This window comes from Battus philenor, unplaced genomic scaffold (genome assembly GCF_028537555.1).
Source record: "Battus philenor isolate CCGP_79_NKW_IND1 unplaced genomic scaffold, ilBatPhil1.0.hap1 SCAF_1, whole genome shotgun sequence".
Classification (NCBI taxonomy): domain Eukaryota; kingdom Metazoa; phylum Arthropoda; class Insecta; order Lepidoptera; family Papilionidae; genus Battus; species Battus philenor.
This window is the reverse complement of record NW_027181661.1, coordinates 7,323,785-7,348,719: the sequence shown is the minus strand read 5'-3', so window position 1 is coordinate 7,348,719 and position 24,935 is coordinate 7,323,785. Positions and strand designations below refer to the sequence as shown.

The 24,935-nt window shown below is 33.3% G+C and overlaps 2 protein-coding genes across 4 annotated transcripts; one reads left to right on the top strand and one right to left on the bottom strand.

Annotated features, from left to right (window-relative positions):
* Positions 1–2,373: 2,373 nt before the first annotated feature.
* LOC137920292 (uncharacterized) lies at positions 2,374–5,653 on the bottom strand. 3 transcript variants are annotated; one of them, XM_068763596.1, is made up of 5 exons: positions 5,568–5,653; positions 5,227–5,315; positions 4,849–4,923; positions 3,798–4,003; positions 2,374–2,685 (listed from the first exon to the last, which is right to left on the bottom strand). In XM_068763596.1, exons 1-5 carry the CDS (start codon positions 5,577–5,579, stop codon positions 2,462–2,464), a joined length of 606 nt encoding a protein of 201 aa, XP_068619697.1. In that variant the 5' UTR covers positions 5,580–5,653; the 3' UTR covers positions 2,374–2,461. The 3 variants fall into 3 exon arrangements, with proteins under 3 accessions (XP_068619697.1, XP_068619688.1, XP_068619704.1); XM_068763587.1 differs by having other exon boundaries at positions 5,227–5,330; positions 5,568–5,602; XM_068763603.1 differs by lacking the exon at positions 4,849–4,923 and having other exon boundaries at positions 5,227–5,330; positions 5,568–5,602.
* Positions 5,654–10,780: 5,127 nt separating this feature from the next.
* LOC137930330 (uncharacterized) lies at positions 10,781–23,836 on the top strand. The gene is made up of 10 exons (XM_068773597.1): positions 10,781–10,816; positions 11,393–11,510; positions 12,921–13,091; positions 13,613–13,737; positions 14,688–14,879; positions 17,742–17,929; positions 18,592–18,849; positions 20,060–20,317; positions 21,828–21,982; positions 23,748–23,836. The coding sequence occupies exons 1-10, from the start codon at positions 10,781–10,783 to the stop codon at positions 23,834–23,836; spliced, it is 1,590 nt and encodes a 529-aa protein (XP_068629698.1).
* Positions 23,837–24,935: the final 1,099 nt, after the last annotated feature.

Genomic DNA, 24,935 nt, shown 5'->3' with positions numbered 1-24,935 from the left:
ATCGTAGTTAGTGTAATAAGGCCAATACGACGCACCATCTTACGTCTGAAGGTCACTGCTATGCATTTTTTTAACCAATACCCGAGCTCTGTGCTATAAAGTGTAATATATTTTTTTTTATTTTTCCGGTTATATATTTGTAATTAAAATAAATTATTTATTATAAAATTATATCGACAAAGTGTACATCTTGATGTATTGTGTATCATTAATAATACCACACTAGAATGGTGAATGTTTCCGAAGAAATCTTCAGGAATATTTTTTCGAACGCCACTGAAGATTTTCAAAAACACTCCCGAAAATTAAAGCTAAAACAGCTGCTTTTCGAATTTTTTTGCTGTAAGTCTGTAATTTTTTCGAAAAGTTACGTAGAGATTTCCTCAATAAAAAATAACAAGACGAAAAAATGTGGTGGGGGCCACACAGTGTCACTCCTCTTCGATATGATCTTTCTTAGGATCATTTCTCGTATCATCGCCATGCTGCCATTACGTGTATGGTAAATAGCTCCATCCTGCTGAAGCCAAATCATGGAGTATTCTTTAAGCCCTTGAAACTTTGGCTGTAAGAAGTTATTTACTAAACAAAAGTGACTTTACTGCTCACTCTTTATTATAAACATACCTGCCACAAGACGAATCCTCTTCACTTCTTTTCATTTTATAACTTGAAAAGTAACATGTAAACGTGATTTGTGTAACGTTTAAACATATTTATTAATTATTAAAATTGTAATCATCTGACAATCAAAAGTTTAATACTTCCGTCGATATCTATATGATAAAAGATGGTTAAAGATAAAGAAGGGCTTCATATTAACTAATAATCTTAATGATATTAATACGGAAAAAGAAGCAACCTAAGAATATGTACGTGGAAGTTACAAAGAAGGAAGAAGTCGTACCTTATCATAGATATATTAGTAATAACTATCAGAAATCGAAGTGTAAACAAAAATAAAAATCCGATGTAATGAAAAATTCACCTTAATTACATTGCGTGTAAATGTAATTAAGGTTAAATTTATTAAAATTGTGGATATATGAGAGAAAGAATTGAATTTAAGAATATCCAATTTATATTTCTGTTTTAACCAACGCTAAAAAGTAAATAATATAATAAGATAATAGATGATAAGCTGTATAAATAATATTTCGGCGCTGTGTGACTTCTAGAACTCTCTGATATAAAATGTAACACTGTTTTTACAAAGTTAAGCATTATCAAAATAATCATTTATGTTATATAAAATTAGGTACGAAAACTTTTTTAAAGTGATTCACTGATAGTTATATATGAAACGCAACATTGCACAATCACATGCTACAAAAACAAGATGTCGCGGAAGAACTAAAAAAAAAACTGCGTCATATTCTCGGCGTAAATACTGTCTTATTGAAATGCACATGAACGAAAGGGCAGAAGTCTATTTAATTCACTTTTGTGTGCAACTGTGTATTAAGCAGCACTGGTAGAACAAAGAAATATACCCTATGTCACAAGTATTTTTTTCTAATTTATGTGGATTTACTAATATTCTTATCCTTCACAGATTGTGAGCTGTGTTTTATCATTGAAACAAAAGTGCATGTCATGGATTGAAACCACAATCTACGAAAGATATTCAAAACTTGACTATAAGTACTAGAATGCACGCCTGCAATGATTTTCATCTGTTATATGAAAATCTGTACAGGTAATCATTATTTTAGCTGTTTACTGCTGTTCGTATGCCTCTTCCATAATTTTCCAATAAGTCCTGTTACAAGCGGCCTGCTTATTTGGGCAGGCGACCTGACGACCTTCGCATGGTCGTCTCGTCTGTATAACTCGTGAATGGAAGCACTACGCTGCGTTTGCAGGTTTTAATCTCACCTCTAGATACCTAAGGCCATGGCATCTGTTCTATGGGCTATGATGCATGCTCACTGTCACTTTATTTTGCCATTCTGCTGGGTATGGTTACTTTCATTCGTCTACTAAAGGACTCTTCTAATACTATGTACTACTGTACCAGTGTAGTTTTAAGGTGAAAACTATTTGTTATATTTTCCAGAAAATATTCCATTTGTATATTTTTATGCCAAACTTGAGAACACACAAATTTTGATACAGTTTGTTTTTCTGCTAAAGACTAAATCAATTTGTACAAAGGTTTGGGAGAATACAATGTTACTAAATCAACGGGCCGTTATGTCCCTAACCTCGTCTGAATCAAGGTTTGCAAGGATCTCATAAAAAGTATATAATACATTAAATGAAATAAAAAAAATCACTAATTCTACTAATATCTGACCGTAATCCTCTAAGCTTAAAAGAAAACATAGCGTTATAACAATATGTATATTTGTGGTAAAATAAAAGTCAAAATTACTCTACATATTTATTTTGAAATTATTTCCGTAAGTTTCTAGAAACTCGTAATACTTGTAATTAAATTTTTCATTTCTATTGTACTCTAAGGGGTCTTTACTAGTGTATTAATTTTGGCGTAGTGTACTACGGAGGTGTTGGGTATTGGAACAGGTACCTGATTCAATGTTAACAGAGGGGGTAATGCAAGGGACTGGATACCTTTCCCCGGAGGAATCGTTGCAGAACCCCTGTCAATCTTTACTGGTACGCTGGTGACATCTCGTTTAGATTTAACAGTTTGTTGTAACTCGTTAGGTTTTAATCCTCCTGTAAATAAAAAACAATATTCTTTCTGTTAATATCGATTATGACTGAATATATAAAGTCGGGACTATATGTGTACATGTGCAACATTTTTTAACATCATTATTACTTGCAATGATAGTGGAAAACATAGTAAGAGAAAAAAAAATAGTTGTGTGGTAGTTTTCCCTTCTATCTACATACTGCTGAATCGTACATATAGTTTGACTGTACTATTTCCTCGAAAGACCGTGAGCTTTTTGTAAAAAAGATTCCATATCTATTTAAATGAAAGAACAAAGTACTCTATATAAGACATACATTTTATCTAACTATTTTTTCCGGTCTATTGTTTTAATCAAGATTATCTTCGTGGTGCTCGACTAGTGAACGACATCCGGGAAGTACGGTAGACGGCTATGAAATTATATAGAGAAAAATACTAGATCAGATTTTATAAATTAAAAGGTGTGTATGATCTAACGATATAGAATACTAAGAAGTTTAATGTATGTAGGTACTACTCAACGCATTGTAAAGCAGTGACTTGTATCTTAATGATCGTTATTACAAAACTTATGTATGCAAAAACATAGAGCGCATACACAAAAGTTATGCGGGTAACCGTGGCTGCTATGTTTGGTCCATCTATTGTTACTCTATCTTAAATAATTTTGAATTTATTTACCGCCCATTATATTATATCTTACTTACAGTAAATAACACTGATAAATGAGAGTTTGGCAGCGCTTGCTCCCAAATCTTATAATACATTATATTACGTACGTATGTTACGGTAATATAATGAACGTTATGGTAATCAATTTTTTTTCCTTTTGTTAGGATTCGATGAGAATGACCTAGATCTGCAACTCGGAATATAGTCTACAACTTTGCCACGGTACGTTGAAACGCAATAGAAAAATACCGGATGTTCGCATTTCAACAATACTACAGAGTCAACTTTCTTTTTATTATCTCTTAAGTCGCTTTATTACGTTTTTTTTTTTATTTAATTAATATATAATGTCAAACTCATCGTTTTTAAATAATTACGTCAAATTAATGTACTAATCAAAGCGCCTTACTAAAAATTAATGCAATTTCGAGTAATGATACAATGAATAATAATTTACCAGGTGTTTTAGACGTGGGCTGTAATGAAGCTAACTTTTCTAAACTAGTCCATGGTAAGATCTCATGTGTTTTGTTGGCCTTTTCCATTGGTGCGATACCGATAATGCTTTGGGCTGTCACATTGGTCATTAACGGGTTGCGAATACCACTTAAGTTGAGATCTGATCCATTGTTTCGGTAGAATGTAATAGCCTCTTGATGCCCTCTGAAAATAAAGGTTTTTAATATATATATTGAAATTTTTGATGATTTTTTTACAGCTGCCTCAAACTCATGGCAGGCAGATCCGGAATCCGTAAGCCAAAATTAATAATTTTGAATAAAATTGACAATGTAGCCACCCCCTAAATGCTAAACATAATCACACAATCGTTAAACCGCTGTGAATGCCGGCACGCTTTAAGTTAAGAAAAAACAACCTTCTTGTTCTGCGACTCATCAACGAAAACGCCACAGCGAAAAATAATGCACCTCAAGAAACGTCGCAGCAACAGAAATGAAAGTCATTGCCACAACAAAAGCTTATCTATTCATAAGTTTACTAAACCTTTTCCGCTTCCATGCCAATGTCATTTATTGTATTTAAAGGCCCTCTCAATGTATGCAGTAGTCGTTCTATCGATGGTTGCTCAAGGATTCCTAACACCTATATAGTAATTTTCAAGTGTAATTACAATATATCTCAATAAACTCTTTATTAAACGAGTTTGAATAAAGTCGCGTAAGAATAGGCCTATCTAACCACTTTATGGTCAAATTCCTAAAAGGGAATAGCCTCGCCAAAGTATAAACAGCCATGTGTTTTTATCAATACAAGCATTCCATTTGGAGCTTGCTGGGTTTCGGTTGAAGTTGATGCTATTATCTTGGAGGCTTTTATAGCCTCATCGGAACCGAGTTCACGGAGCGGAAGGGTCCATGAACTTAAAAATAAAACAGAAGCTGAACAGACGCATTTCAGTTGTACGATGGCGTTCGCACATAGTCAACCGCTCTACCTTCTAAAAGAGAACATATTTTGAGAATAAATACGGTAATTATAACACTTACTGGTCTTTACTAAATGTGTCATCTGTTTTGTTAGTTAAAATCCCTACTTGATACACCGTAGCATGGACAACATACCTGCAAAGCAATAAAAAGTACTAACTCGTATAAAAGTAAAGTCAACTTTCAATTTTTTTTGTAACAAATAGCAGTTTTTTAAATAAATTTCTACTCAGTAAATGTAGATAAATTGAAACGTTAATTTAAATGAAGTATCATTATAAAGATATTTACAGTTTCGAGTTGAATGAAAAGATTATTGACGTTATTCCAATGCAACACGATCCTCCCAAAACTAGTTGGACCCATCAGATGCACCAAATCATTATCATAATTGCACCAAAAGCCATTTTAAATGATTATCAAAACTAGCTTACTCACATGTCTTTAGGTAACGTTGAATTGACAGTTCCTCTTTCAGATTTCTCGCAGTATCCATTGGTAATTAAACCAACGAAGCACACCACAACCTGGAAGTTAATGGGCTGTAAAAGTAATGTTTATTTTCACTTTCTTAAATATAAGTCAATGGAAATAATACTGAATATGAATTATATACAAGAGGTAATAAATTTATATTATTTATAGTTATAGGTAATATTAAAATAGTTGATAAATTGAGTTTTGGTAAACCCGTCAAAGAATTAAATTTATAATAGAAAATCTAGCCTATATCTAGCTTTAATCTAGCAGAAATATTTCTATTTATAAAGGTAACTGACCAGCGACTTCATGATCGACAGAGTTCGGTAGTAGCACACGTAGTCGCGCTATTTAAATAAATGACGCTCCCGTTACCATCTCTGTTTTCTATACACGATGATATTAATTGATGATAATTGTAACAAATTTAAGATAATGAACGTCTTCGATTCAACTTAAGTAGACAGCCATATGTACGTAAAAAAATCAACATGTATGTCACCGATAGATGGCGCTGTTTGTTTAATTCTGTGCGCTTTATTTTAATAATAATGAAAATAATTTAATAGTAATAAGTGTCAACAGGCATGAATAAACCGGTTTATGGGAAATAGGTATAAAAGCTTTGAATAGCATTTTGCTGACAAATGATCTATGTATTTACTAAATATGTTACATTAAGTAATTTTTTGTATTGGAATATCAGAGGGCTATTATTTTTGGCAGTACAAAATCTATACCAATTTAAATATATTAAGAAAATAACTTTACTGTATAAATGGATTTTTAAATATTTTGATTGCACCTTGATTTTTCATTCGTCCTTATTTTTTATAATGTACACATTCCCATTCCAACAAGTTTGAAATTTTTTTTTCGCTATTTACAAATGATAGGGCGTCAAACTAAACAGAAATCCTTTTAATGTAATGTCAATTAAGCAAAACCTGTTCACTCAGTAGGAAAATACAACATATTGAAATCGAGATTAATTTAATCAGCAATATTACAGCCGTTGGGCATAGGTCTTTTGGACATTGGTCAACCTCATATTATTTCCAGAGGGATTTCCAATAAGTTGGATGTGGTCTACATCCTACCTCTTTCGAATATCTCACGACTTACTTTATGTTTGCCTTCAGGGCAGCCATCAGTTCTGCGCTTTATATGGCATGCCCGATGCGTTTTCAATTAACTCAACTCAAAGTCAACTCAACTATCAATCCGTTTTCTATGTTAGTTACTTTCGTTCGAGTACGGATTTTATGATTCCTGACACGAACTCGTAGAGAAATACTGAGCATAGCCTGCTCCGTGGATTATTGAACGACTGCGTAATTACCCAAAGTGATGGAACAGTTTTCAATTCCGTATATCATAGGTCAACACAAATCGGCCCTAGACGTCCTTCGGGAATATTTTCCTTAGAGACGAAAATAGCACGAGTAGAACGTTCGAACGCTGCCCAACTGTGTTGGAAATTTATTAATCGATATCTTTTATGTCCCACGTTACGCAGATTGATTTTTTATTGTAGCAGAAGATTTTATAATTCGTGTCATATAAATGCGAAATGACATAAAATATGAATACATGAAATACCAATCATTTACCATCATTCGCCTTCCATTTCATTGTATTAAGAAAATTAACTATACAGTTTTCTTATCTAATTAACGTCGCAAAAACTAATTTTAGAATAAATATACAGCGAGAGTTTCGAACCGTTATTTTTTATTTTTTATCCATTAAAGAAGCTCATCCTTTAAGAATTAAAAGTATTTTTCAATTAGACTAATGCATTTTACTAAACGTAGACTAAACAAAAATATAATGGGACCGTAGTGAAATTACAGATAGAAAAGATATGTCCGTTTTATATTAAAAAGAGGAATGAGATTATCATAAAGTGTGTATGTATTTCGATTGCCTTATCGCCTGAGAACGTCTAGGCTTCTGCGAAGCTGTGTGCGTGTTATACTCTTGGGTACGTTTAGTGGTATCATCTAGTTACAAAAATGATTCATGTGAATAAAGTTGCAATAGTGGCATCGGTCATAACCACAGTAAGTACAAATTTGTTTTTAATTTTTAAAATATATTGAGATAAATCTACACCTCTCATAAATGCTTTGCCATACTAGATACCAACGCGTGCTCTGGCTTACGTGACTTAATAACTGACATATTTCAAGTCATAATATTGTCTTTCATAATATAAATTTTATAACGTATATGTTAAATAAAGCCGAAGGTAAAACCTTGTGTTTGTTTACAAGCAACGTACTCTAATATGTGATACTTAGTCTACTTATTTTAACATTGAACAGTTAATTAAATAAGAGATCATTTGTAAACATTTAAATTACTTCAGACGGGAGTCGGGTGCAAGTTACTTTTGTCGTTTAGTTTGCTAACAAAATATAGTTCTGTTACTAATGACATAATTAGTTAGAGATTTTCTCAATATTTAAATATTGCAGCATTGCGAAATCATTTACAATCTTTTAAAAACCGTATTTATGTTCATTCCGCAAAGTTACATGGAAGGCAAAAGCGATTTTTTTAAATTAAATATCAGGAAAATTATTGGCGAATTCTTTTATGCTGCTGCGCTCTTATAAATTAAAAACATAGAAACGTCGTTGTGCGCCGCAATGAATAATATTAATATGATAGACTAAGAAACTGACTTACAGTTGTGTAGAGTTTAATATGATATAAAAAGGTAACACCGTGTGACATTGTAAAATGAATATTTTCTCTCCTATTAATGTTTAGGTGGGTCGCTTATTTATGTGTTCAAACAGAAAATGAGAACTTTAAAACTAACATTCATTATTATCAGTGGCAGCCCAGTGGTAGAGAACTGAGGCTTGCGACCGTTGGTCGCGGGTTTAATCTCCGGAATTTAATATAATTCACACTTTGTCTATTCTATCATATTCCTACTGATCACAAACAAGTTTCTCGAGGATGTGCAGCAGCGTCCTGGACGTACCATAATACCACACTGCGATCTAGGCGAGGCGATTATGGTATATCGTCCCACAGATATCTTTGAGGGAGGTCTATGCCTTGCAGCGAGTGTCTATGGGCTGATACGACAATGTGCTCAATGGTCCATTACATCTGCTACTAAGAGAAAAGAGATATTAATGAAATAGCTCGAATTCCATTAATTTTTTTAATTATACTCAATTACTTATTATTATATATATACCATGTACGTTTTGTCTATTCACGGCAAAATAAAAGATCCGAGTCAATATCACACACTATAAATTATTTTTAATAAAAATACATCTTTCCTTTTTGTAAAGAAAATCTCCTATAACATTTAGGGTTAGTCATTTTAAAGACAATTGGAGTATCTTAATTACGTATTACAGGCGTCTGTATGTTATAAATAAATAACCGTTTCATTAATTTATGCGCAGGTAAAATGACTAATTGTGATGAGGTGGAAATTATGATAGAATTTCGAAGACTTATTATGACACAACAATTTATTAATGATTGTTAGCAACATAAAGGTTTTATTCAGGAAAGTTTAATAACTATGAGAAGTAAATCTATGTGTTTTATTACACAAATTGTGTGACTTTAGTGCTGAGACAATAAACATTCATTTAATGTCGAATAAAAATAAATATAATATCTTAACCGGGCTATAAATGTTTAAAAACTGCAATACTACAGGTTCGTTATAAGAACGGAAATAAAGTAGATAAATTAATAGCTTTACTGAGAGCGAACATCTACTTGTTGCTTGACGTTTAAGCTTACAATTATAAATCCTATCTAGAATATATTAAAATAGAAAATACAGATTATTTTAAATGTTTATTCGTTTTCAATGAAATCTTTTTCTGTAAGCTTAGTCATTAAATGTAAACATTATATACAAATATTGTCTTCAATCTACCACCTGTAAACCAAGATCTATTAATATGTGAATGTACACCTAATTAAAAATTGGTATGTGTAAAACTTAGTTATAGTATACTAAGTGTCTTTTTTGAGTGTAATTTCATAATATCCTTTTTAGGTCAATTTTAACAAGTAATGAAAATATGAATTTTTTGTTTTTGTTTTAATGGGTGGAATTTCGTAAAATTTTTGACAAGAGGCATACTCTTACCAAATTGCAAATTAAAGATTTGAAATTTGGGTTACAGACATATAATAAGTCAGTATATTAATAGAAATGTCATGGATAGGTAGGTAATAAGCTTGAGTAATTTTTTTGGGTTCTTTTCCTCGCTAATTAACTTCTATTATCGAATGAACTAACGCAGTATATTTTACAATTTTTCGGCGTAAATGTTAATAGCAAAGCCAACAAGCACTGTTCATTCAAAAATAAAGTATTTTTTTCATTTTCTTGAATGATCGCCTTTATTAACCATAGATTACATTATGAGAGATCAAATTATTAGTCACTATGCCGGCAAAGTATGAACTAGTGTTTGGACAACGTCACAAATTTATACTATTCATTTATATAGTAACTCTATACCAAATCTAATCAGATCACAGGCAAACTGTCACATTGCCGATCGCGGCAGATCTTATGTTACGAAACGTTATCAATGTTCGTGATAACCGGATTCCTCTGATGCTATTGCTCGCTTTTCTATGACGCAATTTGAAGAAATGTCATCGGGTACGGAACGTGAGCTGATCACACTACTATCACTTCATTTGATAACAATTTCGGCCATCAAATATTAAATCATAAATCCCTATACATTTTTTAACAATTCTGTTTTAAATTATGTGTTTCACTACCGTAACCAAAACTTTACAAAACGTAGTTCGTCTCTTGTTTCTTCTAGGGATTCATTAAAGACTTATTTATATCCGTTAGCTACAATTAAAAAAAAAATATTTATTTAAAAGCTTATACAAAATATGGCATAAAACTTCAAACCAAAATTTTGTTATGAAAATAATATAAATCCGATTAAGTTAATTTCAAAATGATGTCAATTAAAATATTAAATCATTGAATTCGTTCATCTAAAGACATAATATATAATATAAATTGAAAAAAAATCTATTGTAAAATTATTTCCACTTAAAAACATAAAAGTTATCTTGTAGTTTACAATATTAAAGGATTTTCTAAATTTTGATTATACTAAATAATATAAAAATAAAAATTAATGTTAAAATCATTCACCTTTATACAACACTAGCATTTCCTGGTCATAATCTTATAATATTCTTTTTGTGTATTTTTAATAAGCAAAACAAAATAGGTTTTATACCGTCTACTTGATCGTTTATCTTCATTGCTGAATGCTCTTCCTGGAATATCTTAGTTGAGGATTCGACGAGCTACATCCACAGATCTTTATGATCCGCATTTATAAGTCCGCCCGTAGGGTTTCAAACACCCTTTTAGCCTCTTTTCCTTTACTTTTCGTACGACTACCAGGTTATCGAGACTCTCTGGTCGCCCCCAAGTTCAGGTCAAAGTAGCCTAGAACCCCGCTTGTAGCTGATGGTGGACAGCCTAGTCTTGATCGCGAATAGATCTGTTAGTTCTCATAGCAGTCCACAGTATCATCCTTCGCTAGCACCACAAGAACAATAGTATCTGAGCTATTTTTTTATTAAACGCTTCCTTGACCTCTTACGAGTAGAATTTAGTAAAGTTCGCATCATAGTCTAAACGTCTATATTTATACATTTTGTATTTAGATACATTGGCAATTTTCGTGTAAAAGTCATCGTAGGGGGACTGGAAAATCTGGTTGCTCTTTGATATTTACTGATTTGGCTTGAATCGTCACTCAATACTCTTATACCATTATTTACTTACATTACAATTAAGGGATGGATTTTTTATTTTCATGATTATATCAGATAGTAAATCATGGTTAATTCTGTTAATATCTATTTTTATTAAAATGTTTTACTGCGAAACGACCATGTTGTCATAGATGAATACGAAAGTGCTGTGCTCGGCTTATATCAATTTAATTAAATAAATATGTATATTAAATCGGTGAAAACTGAGCATTTGTTTCTTTTTTTAATAGACATCTTATGTACTTATGATACAAATATTTTTAATTTGATATTTAATAATTCTTCATATTTCTATTAATAGTTGCAGGCGGTGGGTCAGATGATATTCACCGGTTTGTCTCTGGCGCAGTATCTCTGCGTTATTGACTTCCTCCGGGAGCACCCGATACTTCTCTTCATAAGAATCTTGTATTTTCATAGTAAGTAAAAGTCAACATATATTCTTCATATACTGTACTGTTTCGAAGATGTTTTTGCTGCTAGCCATAAGGCTTTTACTGCTTCGTCTATTATGATTTCAAGGAGCGGAAGGGTCTGTGAACTATACTAAAACTAAAGCATTCGTGTTTTAGAACCTACATTTGACGAGGTTGAAGCAGCAAAGACGAGGCTTACCAGGTCGTGAGGTGTTAATGATCATGTTGTGCGTGTAGATAGAGGATTAGAGGGTAGCGAGGACCACTTGGCAATCTAAGGAGGGATATTGATCCGTCTTCGGATCGCCCACTCTGTTTAAGATGACGGCGTCAGGAGGCCGACGCCGTTCCCGTTTCGGACGGTGTAGAATGTTGTGCTTGGCTTTGGTACATCACACGCGATTCGTGCAGTGAGCAGTCGTCAGTAGAATGACTATTGCTGTAGGTGTACTAGCGCTTGCAAAGTTGTGAGTGTTGGAAGCGTGTGGTGTGTTATGACTTAGCTGTGTGAACCATGCGATTGGATCCGTAAGGACGTCTTTAGGATGTCTTACTAGGTTTCTAAAGGAGGTGCCGGGGGAGCAACAAGTAGAATTCGCTATAAGGTGGTTAGGGCGATAGAAGGCCTTCCCGAGGTATGCTTTTGAGCATAGCCGGAAGAACTCTTGGACAGTCTTGAGTTTGAGGTCACTATGCAAGTCGATGTTACGTTGGAATCTTATTAAATAATTTTTATTCTTTGTACATAACCAGACACTTAGTAATTCTTAAATTAAACCTTGTTTGTTATGCACTGATATGATATATATTGAATATTAAAGAAAAAACATTAAATAAGAATTACTTTTAAAGTAATCTATCTCAATCTAACCGAATAATTTAATTTATAATTTTTCTTAATTTTTTTATCGACCAGTGGTGGCTCAGTGATAGAGGACGGCGACTTTTAATCGTTGGTGGCGAGTTCGATTATCGTTGGGGGAGACCTGAACCTCGTAGTAGGCGTCTTTGGGCTGAAACGACAAACAATAAAGAATCATTATATGTTTATTCTCAAATTAAACAAAGTTTCTCAATTTCGAAGATACACCATTAAAGCCGCAATAATGTTATAAAAACTCTACTCTAGAACCGTTTTTCCGATTAAATTTTATTGAATAAAACCTTGCTCCTTTTTTATTTTTTCAACTGAGAATTTTCTTTATTAAATAATTAAAATCTCAAAAAGTGATTTTAAGTTACAGCAGCGCTGGCAGTGAAATTAATATCGAAGACTTAAATTCCTTTGACGTGGAGTACGTTATATAAAAGGGCACTAATAGAGAGAATACACGTGACGTTACCATTTAAATTAATAATTTAGTAAGAGTATTGCGAGATAGTATTAAATTAACATTTACTTTCTATTTTTAGATCCATCGTGTGGGCAACGAGTTAACATCGGTAATGTTATTGACGGGATCCCAAATCAGGCTTTTGTCTTCATCCCCCACGAGCCTCTACCCGTCACTCGTCTCTTTCTCATCAATTGTGTCAACCTTAGTCTTAGCGTCTTCTTACTTATCACGAGCACTATTTTAATGGGTAAGAAACTATGATACAATAAGTCCCTTATAATATTAAGTTATGTACCTAAACGGATAAGCACAAAACTACTTAAAAACAATAATTAATTAATAAGATTAATGGGTACGATAGAAATGATACGTAATAGGTAATAGCTAAATGATACGTAATAGCAGACGAAGCCACTATATCATTAAAATATCCAAAGCTAATATACGTGTGTGTGTGCGTGTGTGTAAAATATATTTGTTAAGAAATCTTTACAATATTTCACCGCAAGGAGGTTTGAGAGGGCTTTATTTAAGTTCGCGAAGTGGGCGGCGGACAGCTATTTGTTTTAATTATACTTTTTCATATAATCATTTTAAGTTTGACATCCGCGAAAATTAAAAATAAAAATTAATACATTATATTCAATTCAGACAAAAACAGCTTTACCGTGCATTACGTATACAGGCTTTTCTAACGCGTGATACAGCGTTTTTGGTCGGGCTTAAGTATCCTTTACTATTATGAAATAAAGTAATATTTTTTTTCAGTTGGTAGCGCTAGAGGTTCTCGGAGTAGGCTGGTGAGATGGCCATGGTTGACAATCGTCGTCTGTTCATGTGCGGTTGATGTGATCGCCACAATTACTTTCATAAGCGATACATTTTTCACAGAAGTAAGTGTTTATAAAGACTACTGTTTTTTACATATTTTTATTGTAATTAAAGTACAAGAGAGGAATAAAAACAGTTTATTCGTCACCGTCGTCATGACAAAAGCAATTGGTGGCGGCCGTAAATGGTAGTTGACCATTTAGCCTAGTGAGCAAAATTAGCTAATCCTATATGATAAACCTTCTCTTATAAATAAACCTTCTTATAAACCTTCTCTTATAAATTTGTGGATACATGTAAGGATCAATAAGAAAAGAAATTATTTTTTTATAAAACGATATGTTACTATTTATTTTATACAATGGCATAGTCAAGGTCGAGAGGAGACGTTGGATGCGGGCAGAGGAAGAATGATCAAGAGAAGGTCTATGCCTTACAGTGGACGTCTATTTTCTGCCATCATCATGTCATTATATCATATCATAATACCAAGAAGTATTTTATCGTCATCATCAGATGAGGAAGATAAAATACTTCTTGGTAAAATAGTTACAACAAAATATAAATGTGTTAACGACCCTATGACAGATATGGGTAAGCCATCGCCCATATTAAAAAGTAAAAAGCATCCTTTTACAAAATATTTATTTATAAAAAATTTATTTCTATCATCTGGTATTATTAAAAATTCAATATACAATCCTCTATCTCTCCCTAATCGTGGTTCTTATGGCTGGTAGAGGTTTGAGATTATTGTGTGAAAATGCTACGCTATAATAAGTTGCTCCATATTTTTTGCCAAAAGATGCTTGCTTATATAAATCACGCCTTTGCTTACTAATTTACATAGCTACAAACAGTCCTGAACAGAATCAATTAACTTTTATTTTTTGTTTGCTTAAATTTAATTTTATTTTATAAGTAATAGTCACTGATAAAAACTTAAGATATTTTTATTATATTTTATATGAGATACGGAACTGATATTTATTACCAACCCATTTTATTTCAGACATTGACGGATATAATGACTTACATAGGTGGCAGGACCAGCGGAGTTGGTAACGCGGAAATCAGCACAGCTTGGACAGCGTGGATTATGGCTATAATTTACTCACGTTTTGGAGTATTTTTCGTCTTGAATATAATACTACTGGTGACCGTTGTTATTCACGGGAATCTACCTAAGGTAGATGCTGGAAATGTAAGTGTGTCAACTAGTTAAGTTTTAATTTATTACGTACATATCGTCTCTTGTCTCGTCTTGCAGGATCCATGAGGTTGGGTCCGATTTATTGTTCCTGAATGGTGAAAATACCGAAATGTGTTTCCGTAGACGTTTGTACCCGCGAAACTCTTTTTCGTGATGCATTTGAAAAAACTATTTTGAGTTGATGTTATAACTGAAACTACACTTATACGCCCTCTACTTATTCTACTCTATTCACTTACTTAAAACATTTAAGAAAAATGATAATAGATAAATATGACAGTCTTAGACTCGACGCCAGTTTCTGATTCCGATATTACATGTGGTTGAGGCTATAGCCCACTTTAGCTTACTTAACTTATTTGATACAAACTTAGTAATTATTTAAGTAATCAAGATTAAATTCTCTCATATTCTTCTCACCGGTGGTCATCTTTGACCAATTTGACTTGAGTGATTTAATTCGAGATACTTGGACAACCAAAATACACAACGCAGCTTCTTCAAAGTTTTTTAATAAAAATGAGTTTAGTAAACAGGTAAATTATTTGCGCTAAATCCGTACATTCCTATAAATAATTGTTTCAATGTTTTATATTATTTACAATCTCATATTATAAACTGTCGAACCGTAATTAAGATCTCTATCGGGAATATTCCAAGCGGAATATGAACTCGACTGGAGGGGCAGTCCAAGACGAAGTGTTGTCGTGGCTTTCGTGGTGCTATAGAGCGTCTACTTAAGCGAGAAAAAGAATCTAGTGGAAGTTGTAAAAAAAAAATCACACAAGACTTGTCTCTTGGACTAAGCGTCTTCCGCACGCTTCCACCTCGAACGACCCCATTGCGCTAACGGGTCCGAAATGTTGTTTCAATATATGTAAACACAAAAAAAAGATGCTTTAGTTCTTTACAATTTGAACAACGCATTTAAAATTACGTAATAAACTGCGTAATCGTAGTCTAGACAAAATGTTTTGCGACGTTATTGCGTTCAGAATAAACAATTTACAACTCAGTAAACAACATCGTTCGTTGAAGCGAAGTGCACGGGCGCTCAGGTTGACTTCTCGCGTCGGAGACTATTAATGTTTTACTCAAATGAGCGACCGCGTCCTCCTCGCGTGGAAGATTCTCGAATCATTATTTTACGGTCGCTAACTATGACGCAAACACTTGTTTAATTCAATTTCATTTACCTAAATATTGTTCTAATGATACTGTCAAAGTAATATTTGTCATCTCCATGTTTTAAAGATTTAAATTTTGAATATCATATCAGCAACAGCGTCAGGTCAGCGTGACCAAGTTACACTGCAACTTAAGCATTTATTCATTACCTCATGGTTGTTACGCCGACACAGGTTTTATCGTAATCCTGAATGACAAACTAAGTCGTAGTTGGGTCCTTACGGGCGCCCTTTTATCCATGCCAAGGGTTTGTTATGGTCCTTGCTCCTCGTCACTCCATAGAGCGTCCGCGATCTAAAAGCGCGGCGGCCCTCCAATCCCGTGAAATTTTAGTATACAGCAATGAGATCTGGGGCTTCCCGGGGAGCCCTCGAGCTGGCTACATTAAAATAGATTTTTTTTTAAGCTAGGTTCCCCCAGCGCTCTGCCCTCTCGATCCCGCTGTATCTGCTAATGTCACTTGGGCAGCAGTGAAAACCAAGTAAAAAAAAATGGTTTAATTTATTTTCAAGCTATGAATACATATATATCACATGTGCACAACATCTTTATACCAACTGTAAAAGTTTTTTAAGTAATTTGAATACAAAAAAATGTTTATTTTTTAGTCGCGCATTCATTCCAGGAAAGCTTTGATAATAATTTAATAATTAATTTATTAAATTTAATAATTAATTTAACCTTAAATGAAGGTTAGGATGCTATTAAGTTACCTAACGTTCTTTACATAACTACTACACTGCCATACTTTTTTTATTAACATTTATCTTTTGAACCATTTGTATTATAAGTTGTTATGTACTATTCCGGAGCGGAAATGACGGAGCGGCAAGCGCAACGTTGGACGTCCGCCCACAAGGCGGACAGACGATCTTGTTAAGTTTTTTTTTTTATTAAACCACCTGAAATCCTCTGCCACCAAATGGCTAAGACCTTTTATACAGACTCAATTTTTTTTTTCATTTTGCTTGTTTATGTTCTTATTTATGTTTATCTGTTCAACCAATGCGAGCTTGTACATTTATTCCTGTTTTATTTATTTTTTCCCTAGTTTGTTATCCATCCCTATTTATACATAGCTAATTATCAGCAGTTTCTTATCTTTCCCGTTATTTACTTTTTAATTTTGATATTTCTAGCCTATTATTTATATCTAAACTTAATTAATAATTCTATCCACAACGTTATTTACAATTTGTCTTCGCACCATCTATGACTCAAATAGGTGACATTGACACATACAGTTCCCGTCTATTTTCCATTTACATTGTTTGATTATTATATGCTATACTATACATATACTATACTCTAATATTAAATCTTGATCTACGTGCGTGCCGTCTATTATACAAATGGGTTCATTTTGCTCTTTATTAAGACCGATCTAATACTTAAACTACCTATACTATTTATAATTTGTACTGACCTAACCTCTAACGTTTTTTTAAATTGATTATTATCTTTACTTTATTATTTTCTTGCCTATCTGGCTCAAGTCCGATCACATCCGGCGCCGGGTATCGACCTTGTTAAGGTTAGAAGACGTTGAATGCTCTTCCAAACGATTCTATTGGAAATATTTTTGGGAGACCTATATTTAGCAGTGAACGTCCTGCGTCTAAAGCGAAAATAACGGTGATGATAATATCTTTTTTTAATTTCCAGCCGCCACCTACACCACCGATGGTAGCTTCCTTGTTCACGGAAGACGAAGAACGAAGTTTTGGCAATGAATGGCCGGTTAATATACCCCGGGCTGGTTTGAGAGAAACTTTTCGTTTAATGAAGAATCGTATCCTGAAACCCAAAACTCCATCAGACTCTTCCCGTGATCGATCTTTATCACTTGGAAGGTAAAAACTTTGTAATGAAATTTTAGTCACAACTTGTCTGAAGATATGAAATAAAATTTCATCGCCTTTCGACCGCCCCTGTTACATTTATGCATCGATTAAAATGTAAACTTTTTATTCGAGCGTTGAGACAAAACGAGCAAGAGTAAAACAAATCTATATACTTATTTATGTATGTTGTAGGGCATCATATTTTACTCAGTTCAACTGGTAGGGGTTTTACTTTGTGAACGGAAATATTTAAATGATTCTTTAAGCCCCGTTATATAGATTTAAATATACCTCACGTAAACTCGGTTTTTCTGTTGAGTTAACGAAACCGCTGCACTTTTAGGAAAGCGCGGTGAGGTGATGGCCGAGGAATAAAAGGCATGATCAGCGGCGTAACCGCGTGCGTTGTTGTTGAACTGACTTGACGGCGCGGCCGATATATCCTCTGTTTTACTGTGTGAATAATTAAGGACATTACAGCGGTTTCCGTAGCAATATAATAACATATTAGCAAATACCTATAGTTCCATCACAAAGATAATGTGAACCAACTATTGACATCCAAAATCAGGCAATGCCGTAATTTTTCTTTATTATCGAATTTACATATTAAGTAGATTATTTTGTTCTGTTGTATGATAATTGAATTTATTTTGAATTATGTTGAATAGGCCAACATTCACGGCGCCTGCAAAAAGCAAAAGTCGAACGGTGATTTTCCCCAAAAACCTACTATCGTTGCCACAAAGACTTGAAAACATTATGGCGGACAACGAACTTGTATCGGAGGGAGTAGTCGATACCGCGGCACGAAGAGGCACTGCATCCGAAGAACAAGGAGAACCAAACTCCACTGTCCTACGCGCCACCCACTCTCTATCTGACCTTGCTGAAAACATAGGCAAGAACGCACAGAATCTCAATACGGAGTAAGTAGAAAAATAATAAAAAATGTATTCACAAGAACGTAGACATAGGTCACCTTGTCCTCTGTTTAATCGATATAGCGTACTGCGTAGAATGAAAACAGATATTCTATAAACAATGACGGTGCGCCTAGCTTCGCCGTCATAAACATGATACATAAAAGCGCAATATGTACCTATTGTCTACGGCGTCACCGCCACAACCTTTAATAACTGTCCCAACAAAGTTCACCTTGTCTTAAAATAAATAAAGGTAGAATAACAAAATCCTCATTCTGCGAACCAATTTCTATCACAGTACAGGATGATTAGCTAAAGGGTTTACTGGACTAAAAGTATAGTATGGTAACTCATTTCTGTTAAATAATATACTAAACACCTTATACAAAAATCAATGGTGTAAGAAATAATAAACAACGTGATGATAAAATAAAATAATAGAAAAAGGCGTTAACACAAAATAATAAGAATAATTCGGATTAAAATTTACTGAAATTAAACATTGCTTGCTATTTGCCCTTGCAGACTTTATAAAGAAAAGTTTTTGATGTGAGGCATTACTATAGAAAAAATATATTAATATAAATTTGAACAGAGTCAGTGGTCAGAGCTATACATTCATCCATTGAACGCTTTTACACCTATAGCCTATCACCCTAAACTTCAAGTTCAAAATGATGACGAAAGGATAAATACTAATTTATCCGGATATTTTTGTATATGGTCGTATTATGTTTCTTTTTCATTTTCGTATTGATAAATTTCATAACCATAATATATAAACGATATTTCCTAACTTTCAAAAACCTTCATTTTATTTCAATCTTTCTCACTATTGCTTGAATATCAGTTAATAAATTAAATAATCTATATTATTTAGACATAGGTTATTTGCGTTGGATAATTTTTGACAACAGAATAATAATACTAAAAATTTATGTAATTAAAAATCACACACGCGTAAGAACAAGAAAAACCCCAATAAACTTCAAAGATTTTTTTTATGATTACTTTTAACATCCTTAATAACTAAAACAATTCTTTCTCTAGAGTTATTAGTTGTTAAGAAATCCTTAACGCTATAGTAAGATGTTTTAACATTGTTACATACTACTACTAGTATAAACTATCTTTAGTGATTCGTATTAAGTATTTTTAATAGACAGGCTTAAATTTACGAATTAAAGAATCGAATGTTTGTCGTATAAAACAGAAATCCAAATATACAGTCGTCGAAAAACAAAAGCAGAACAGTAATTTTTCCGGAAAATTTGCTATCTCTACCGCAAAGATTAGAAAACATCATCCAGAAACACCAGAGGTCGCTGCACAACACTGTAGTAGATACGTCTGCACGAAGAACTGCTCACAAAGATACGACTGAGCTGCCTTCACGTCCTCTGCGTACCTCGCTTTCTCTACCAGATCTCGCCGGGAACGAGGACCAGAAGATACACGATTTTAATAGAGAGTAAGTTAACTTAAATACTACGTACCTTCATGGATGTTTCTTATAGTTGGTGCTTCATGACTACTTGTTATCAATCCCTCATCAGGTTAAAACCAACATCATATCACCAAAAATTAATAAACATTGCTTTTTGTCAAAGATAAAGTAGGTTTTAAGTCAAAAAACTAAATAACTAACTAACTAACAAGAAACAATATCATAATAAAAGCAAATTAGGATTATGTAGTGATCGACCGGAAAGACAAATCTTTTTATTCATAGAATTAATTAAATTAAAAATTAATGCGACGTATTTTTCACTCTAGCCCATAGAAGCCCACAGCAAGGCATAGGATATCTATATGGGATATAACGTAATTGTAGGCGATCGCAGTGTGGTATTATGGTACGCAGAAGACGGTGCTGCCAACCTTTGGAAACTTGTTTGTGAACAGTGGCAATCCTATATAATGAATGCACAAAGTGTGAATTATTTATTACTGAATCCTGGAATCGAACCCGTGATCTAAGATACTACGATCGCTCGTCTTAATCTACCCCTGGGCTGTCGGTGAATCATCGCAAAGTATTATTTACATAGAATCATTTACATTTATTCATTTAACGCCTCATTGAAGGCAGAGCAAATGGCGGTTTAAATTCTTCCATGTTGAACTGCCGCAAAATCTAATCTAAAATTAAGTTTTTAAAACATTAACTATATTTCATGTGCATTGTCCTTTTTTAATTATGTATTCGCAACATTTTTTTCAGCGAGCTTGGTCTTTGTTCATTCCCTATTTATGTCAAATTTAATCTTATTTACAAATTCTCTTATTTATTTTCTTTATATTTTAAGATTCGCTGACTTGATTTTCATACAAGTAACCTCCATCAGTGACTTCGGCAATTTTTTAACTTTTCTTCTAGGCCCATCATATCCGCTGAATTCCTATTGTGTATCCTTTTTCTGAATTCGTACTCAATCATACGCTCCAGAGAAGCGGTCATTGCCCTTTTGATAAATCGGCCGTGTAGTATAGTCAATAGCGTCACGTGAAATAACGATATTAATTTAGGTTTATACAGGGTGATTGGCTATAGATTTAAACGTTTTAAAATGGTGAAAGTATAACCCATTAGCTATCAATTAATATACGGTACATCCTAGCCATTTAATAGTTTAAAAAAATAAAAAAACGATTTAATAATATACAGAGAAAAAGCATACTCAAAATTCGGATTACTACATAATAAAATTAATTATTATTTACAATCGTTCCCTTTAGACTTTTTACTGTCATAAGTTATTGACTTGACGCATTCGATTAAAGTAAAAATAAATTAATGCAACGTATTTTACAGCGATCACTTTATACAGGCTAATTGGAAATAGCTGTAAAATTTTAAAGCTTTTTGCTGATTAATGACCTATACATACACTCCTTTAAAGATTTTTACTCCTATAACTGATCACCCTGTATAGCTTATGTTCGAGTAGATTATAAAATTGGGTACTTATGCGACACAGGCGTAGGGGAACTGCGACGGAATTGCAGGGTCAGTTACCATGGGCTTATATTCCCGCGCCGGCGAACCGCATGCGCGACCGTCTACCCTCTGACGAGGACTTACCGCCAGTCCCGCTGCCCGACTACAGTGCGAAACCTTTCTTTAGAAAAACTTGTGAGTTCTTACTTTCTACACTTCTATTATTTTCTTGTATTCTATTTTCTTCTCTACTCTTCTTAAAACGGCAATTGCAATTGCCTAGCGCATTCATCAGTATTAAAACTTTGTCTCAATTTTTAGCTGTTTTGTAGGCAACTATATAAAATTCTAAAATAAACATCCATCTAATTCCACAGAATTATGAAGCAAAAATAAAAAAAGAACCGTCGGAATTGAAAGTAGGCTCATTTACACATCAGGATGCTTTAATTTGGAGTCCTTGTAGGTCTATTTTAAGTTAAAATGTTTTTTTTTTTGAGTTCAATTTGATTCTAGTTTGTTAAAAAAGGCTATTAATATCTTAACTTTGAAGTACACAATGATCATTACATTACAAATGTAAAAAATATTATAAATAAATATATATTTTTTAATTTAATTAAGGTACTATGCGGGTGTAGTAAAAATGAGATTTTGGTACATTATAGCCGGTTTTCTCGACGTCTTTATTGACAGTTTGTGTACTTTGTTCACACTAATTGTGTACGTCTGCAAGCATTCGAGCGACCCATGACGTGTATGTTACAGTTTTTAACTAAGAAGATACGTTGCTCCATTGCTTTGTTAAATCTTTATTTATTTTTAACGACAATGTGTAATATAATGAAAATGAAGACAGAAAGTTTGTCAGAAAATACGACTTATAACATAAAACACGAAAGTAACTTGTTAACTTATTGTTGCTGATTTCAGTCGCATTTATTACTTAACGTGCTAGTATAATTTTATATCAGTATCCATCAATGCATCTGGGCTTCTTTTTCAAAATAATCGTCCATTTTCGCTGCTAAGTGATTTCGAAAATATCACATATCAATGGCAATTTTGTTTATAAATCACCATTGTCCTTAAAATTCTTTGTTTCCTATTTCTAAACTCGACAAAATATGTTCATAAATTCATGCTTTTTGTGTAAAATAAAACTCCTTGTTAATCCAAACATTGCATGTGTGTAGTGTCTCTTTGTTAACTTGGTGTTTGATTTTAAGTACGTATCTCGTTACTTAAATGTCATATGTCGTCGTCGTTTCAGCCCGTATACGCCCTCTGCAAGACATGGGCCTTTCCCAAAGATATCTACAGGGGGATGTAACATAATCGCCATGTTTAGCAGGCGGGTTGGCAGTTGCAGTGTGGTATTATTAAAATACTATAAGCAAAGAACGCTGGTGCCCAACCACTAGAAACTTGGCAATCCCAAATGAATAATACATAAAGTGTGAATATAATATTGTATGCCAGGGACCGAACCCGTGACCTACGATCGCAAGTCTCAATCCTTTACCACTGGGCTACTCTATTTATGTTATGCTCTATTTATATTATGAGATACGCTTTAATAATAAAAATATGACCTTATTCGATACAAGGCGATTATTTTACTAGAAATTATGGTTTTCTTTGTACAATTCACGAATTTCATTTACATGTAATATTTATAAAATAAATGATATTTCATCTAGCTAGAGTTTATAATAGTTATTTTTACTCTACAAAAATAATCAAGGGTTTAGAATTTATATTAAAAACATTAATGTCCAACCATTGGCTATGTTTAATAATAATGTCGACGACATTGCAAAAATCCAAAATAAGTTTTCTAAGTTAAATTAAAACGAATGGAAAATTCTTTTGAAGGTTTTACATAGTAAGCTAGTTATTACATATAAAAATATCTTATTTTCCTTCATTTTATTATATATTTTGTTTTTCTTTGTAGCCGTGCATCGAGCAGCCTCTAGCGTAAGTTCTTTGGCTGTTTGGAAACGTGACCATCTAGCCTCGCATGCGTCGCGGCAATGTTTGTAACTATTATTCAAATAATTTTAATAAAGCTTTTGTTTCATAAAAGTAACATGATACAGCTATGTAATGCAAGAAAGGTCCACATGAGTGCACCGCCTCCGACAAACTAATTTGCAAATGTTTCGCAAGAGAAAATCAATGCTTATTACCTTAATTAAAACTTCTAGGTGATTTAAAGGCTTTGTGTACGTTTCCCGAAAATATGTGTGTCGTCGCTCTGTTAACTTGGGGGTAGGTTCGGTATAATTTGGGAACATATCTCATATAAAATATATAAAAAAACATTCTTACACGACACAAAGACTTCGCTCTACAGCGATATGATTTTTTTATAGAATTCCCTGCATTTTCGAGAATATTAATGCTTATATATTAACTTATATTAAATTACATTACGTTGTCGAATAAAGAGCCCTAACTGCTCTATCACATTAAATGTAGATTAATTACATTTTAATAGCTTTCCTCCATTATAATCGAGTGTTGGTTACTTTTTACGTACACATATAAGGTTATAAAGTAAGTACGGACGTACTTTGGAGACAAGTGGCTGTGTCCAAACAATGCTTCCAAAACCGCTGTACCTCGTCTTAGGAAAGCGCCGAGGTGGGGGCTGAGAAAAAAAGAGAATGAACGCCTCCGCCTCGTGCGTTGACAGCGGACTGGAGAATCGAGGCGCCGAAACTCCCTCCATCTCATCTCACCTACCTACCTAAGGCCTTGATGCAGGGGTTAGGTATGCAATTATAATACGTAACCAGCTCTCCCACGTCCACTACACGTTGCCTTTTGTGTAAAATTTCATAAAATTCATTATTAGTCACTTTTAACATGCCCAAAAATATTTTGTGAGTTTTATTTATCATACTATTTATCCTTATAAATACCTTTTTCTAAAATTAACGCCTTCTGAACGCAATATGCGAATGAAATTTTGTAAAATCCGTTCTAAGCTGACTTTTACTATTCACTATACACTACTATACATATAAAATTTATGGTTCACATTTTACGCCAGGTAAAGCGACCGGCTGATAGCTAATGTTGTAATATTTTTATACAATAATTATACTCAATTTCCACAAATCTTTTTGGCAAATTG